General features: G+C 52.9%; 1 protein-coding gene across 2 annotated transcripts; it reads right to left on the minus strand.

The window, feature by feature from the left end:
- Positions 1-381: 381 nt before the first annotated feature.
- Positions 382-2,338, minus strand: PV07_12835. 2 transcript variants are annotated; one of them, XM_016400404.1, is made up of 2 exons: positions 2,006-2,338; positions 382-1,948 (listed from the first exon to the last, which is right to left on the minus strand). In XM_016400404.1, exons 1-2 carry the CDS (start codon positions 2,016-2,018, stop codon positions 888-890), a joined length of 1,074 nt encoding a protein of 357 aa, XP_016241951.1. In that variant the 5' UTR covers positions 2,019-2,338; the 3' UTR covers positions 382-887. The 2 variants fall into 2 exon arrangements, with proteins under 2 accessions (XP_016241951.1, XP_016241950.1); XM_016400403.1 differs by having other exon boundaries at positions 382-2,338.
- Positions 2,339-2,352: the final 14 nt, after the last annotated feature.

Raw genomic sequence — 2,352 nt, forward strand, 5'->3', positions numbered from 1 at the left:
CCCCTTGCGTACGGTATGTTGTTCCCCCGCCACACGTGACTGTCGGGCTTGGCGCTGGTTCCTCCGAACCGAGCCTCCTTCAGGGTTCAACCCATCACACCATTCGAGGTACCAGAGGACGGTTTCACCACGCAGGCCGTTACATCACATCGGGATGTGGGTTAAGGATTGAGCGGGGCGTAAGATACTTTAAGAATAGGGCCACGAGATTAGTGGATTGGACGACTCCAGCCAGGAAGACCCCACCTAGACAATCATCTTACGACAGTTGGTATAAACATTTATGAAGGAAGAAGAGGTTTAGATGTACAGTCCTGTACTGTATCTTGAGGGAATGTAGTTGTATTCCGTGTCAGAATGGCTAGAAATTCTGACATAGATGGATAAATCAATTTCATGTAATTACATGACTCCAAGACCCCAACGCTCATAGCGACGCCAATGTAGGCTAATTACTAAGGCACCATGCTGCAATGCCACCAACGCTCCAGACCGGTCGAATCTTCAGGCGTATCATCGCTGGGTCACGGCAGATAACAGGAAGACTTGCGTAAGTGCGTACTGAAAGAGTGCTGGTGAGATATCTAACTATAGTATCGTGGCGGAGTGAAATTGCGCCGCCACCCGTAGGGCCCATGGTTCATTCTCGTAGCCTACATCTGCGACATAAGATGACATTCACCGAGCACTCTCACATGTCGCACCAATCGGCAGCCTGGCGATCTGTATCTGACCTTGAAAATCTAGGGAAGGCTGAGGCACCTCGGTAGAGAAACCGCCGTAACACCATATGGGGATAGACTCGCGTCACAGCCGCATTGTTGGAGGATCACACTATCTCTCCCGGAGCGGACAATCCTCCGGATGCCCAATGCCACTGGGTTGGTCTACCTCAAAACTTTTTGCCGATAGAGAGGGAGCACAGTGGCAGCCACCTTGGGTGCATCAGGCTGGCTATAGAGGTAAGTGGCCAAGAGCACCAAGATGGACCCACATAGGAAGTGGATCGTCGGCACAAAGTCGAAGAGGAAGATCGAAGCAGCGGTCGAAAGGATGATCGAAATGGAGGTGGCGAAACCTTTCGAGATATTATCGGCGTACTTGATGACCAACGCCACGATGAGACCTCCGGCGGCTTGCACACCAACGGTGGCCAAGACCACCGGACTGTAACCTTGGAAAAAGCCATCCTTCCGGATGGCCTGACGGTCCCAACAGTAGGCTGCCGCAAGTGCCATGGGGAAACATCCGGCGCTCAATTGCACATTGCGTTTCCAGATTGATGACTGTTGAGGCTCTTTGAGCACCTTCTCGAAACACACTCCGGCCAATCCTGAGCAGATACACGCACCCGCAACCGCAGTGATCCCCGCGAGATCGTCGCCCTGCTGTTTGCTGGCCGCAGTTGATGACGACGGTATCTGGACCCAAGCGACTCCGGCTGTTAGGATAACGAGTGAGAACCACTTCCTGGCCGACAATCTCCGCCGTAGGAGCGTCACAGTGAATAATGCAGTGGTCAAGATCTTGCACTGGTAGGTGACCTGGAAAGTCGCAGCATGCAGGTGACTGGCAGCGACGAACTGTAAGTTGTTCTGTAGGGAGTAGAGGAAGGCTACCAGTGCCCAAAGGGCAATTTTTGGGGCCCTGGATCCGTCAATCCATAATGGTATCGAGTAATCATCCGCTTGGTTGGAAGGATTGGCCTCGGCGGAAAGTGTCGGCGCCTGTCGGTGGTCCGGCTGAGATCGTTTTCTGTGAACGTGGATACCTAGGCATATGAAGCACTTCAGAAGTTCTGAGAGAGCAACTGCGGTCGTTCCTAAATATCTTGGGCCTGGCTGGATTCGCGAGTATCGCATGGTGAGAACGAGCGCGGAATTCTGGACAACGAGCGTGACGAGAAAGACGTATTTGAGAGGGATTCCATAGATGGTCGGTAATCCACCTAGGTAGAAGTTCCTCAACGTGTGCTGTCTCATGCTGGGAAGACAAATTCACATACCTTCACTCGCCATCACGCCTGGCAAAGTCGACCACGGGAGTTGGCTCGCCGCGGAGCTCGAAACCGGATAGAGGTGGAAGTGCGGGATTTTCGAAAAGGATGCCAACCAACCCGACGGGACCCCGGCATCTGGCCGGGTCACGCGTAGGGTGGCCAATAGGAGAGCGAAAATTAGTAGGATTCCGGCTAGATTTATCCAGATCACTTTCGGCTCGCAATAATGTAGATGACAATATTAATCTGGTACGCGCAACGAACTCTATTGATTGAGGTACAGTTCACCATTAGGCGATGTGTGGTTGCTGAGATGCAGGGAGGAAAGAGAGAACCCCGGAGGGGGGGGGGGG

The sequence above is a fragment of the Cladophialophora immunda genome, assembly GCF_000835495.1.
Source record: "Cladophialophora immunda strain CBS 83496 unplaced genomic scaffold supercont1.193, whole genome shotgun sequence".
In the NCBI taxonomy this organism is placed as follows: domain Eukaryota; kingdom Fungi; phylum Ascomycota; class Eurotiomycetes; order Chaetothyriales; family Herpotrichiellaceae; genus Cladophialophora; species Cladophialophora immunda.

What these genes read in the sequence shown, in the direction of transcription:
- PV07_12835 (XM_016400403.1), bottom strand. Translation starts at nt 1,982, where the DNA reads ATGAGACAGCACACGTTGAGGAACTTCTACCTAGGTGGATTACCGACC.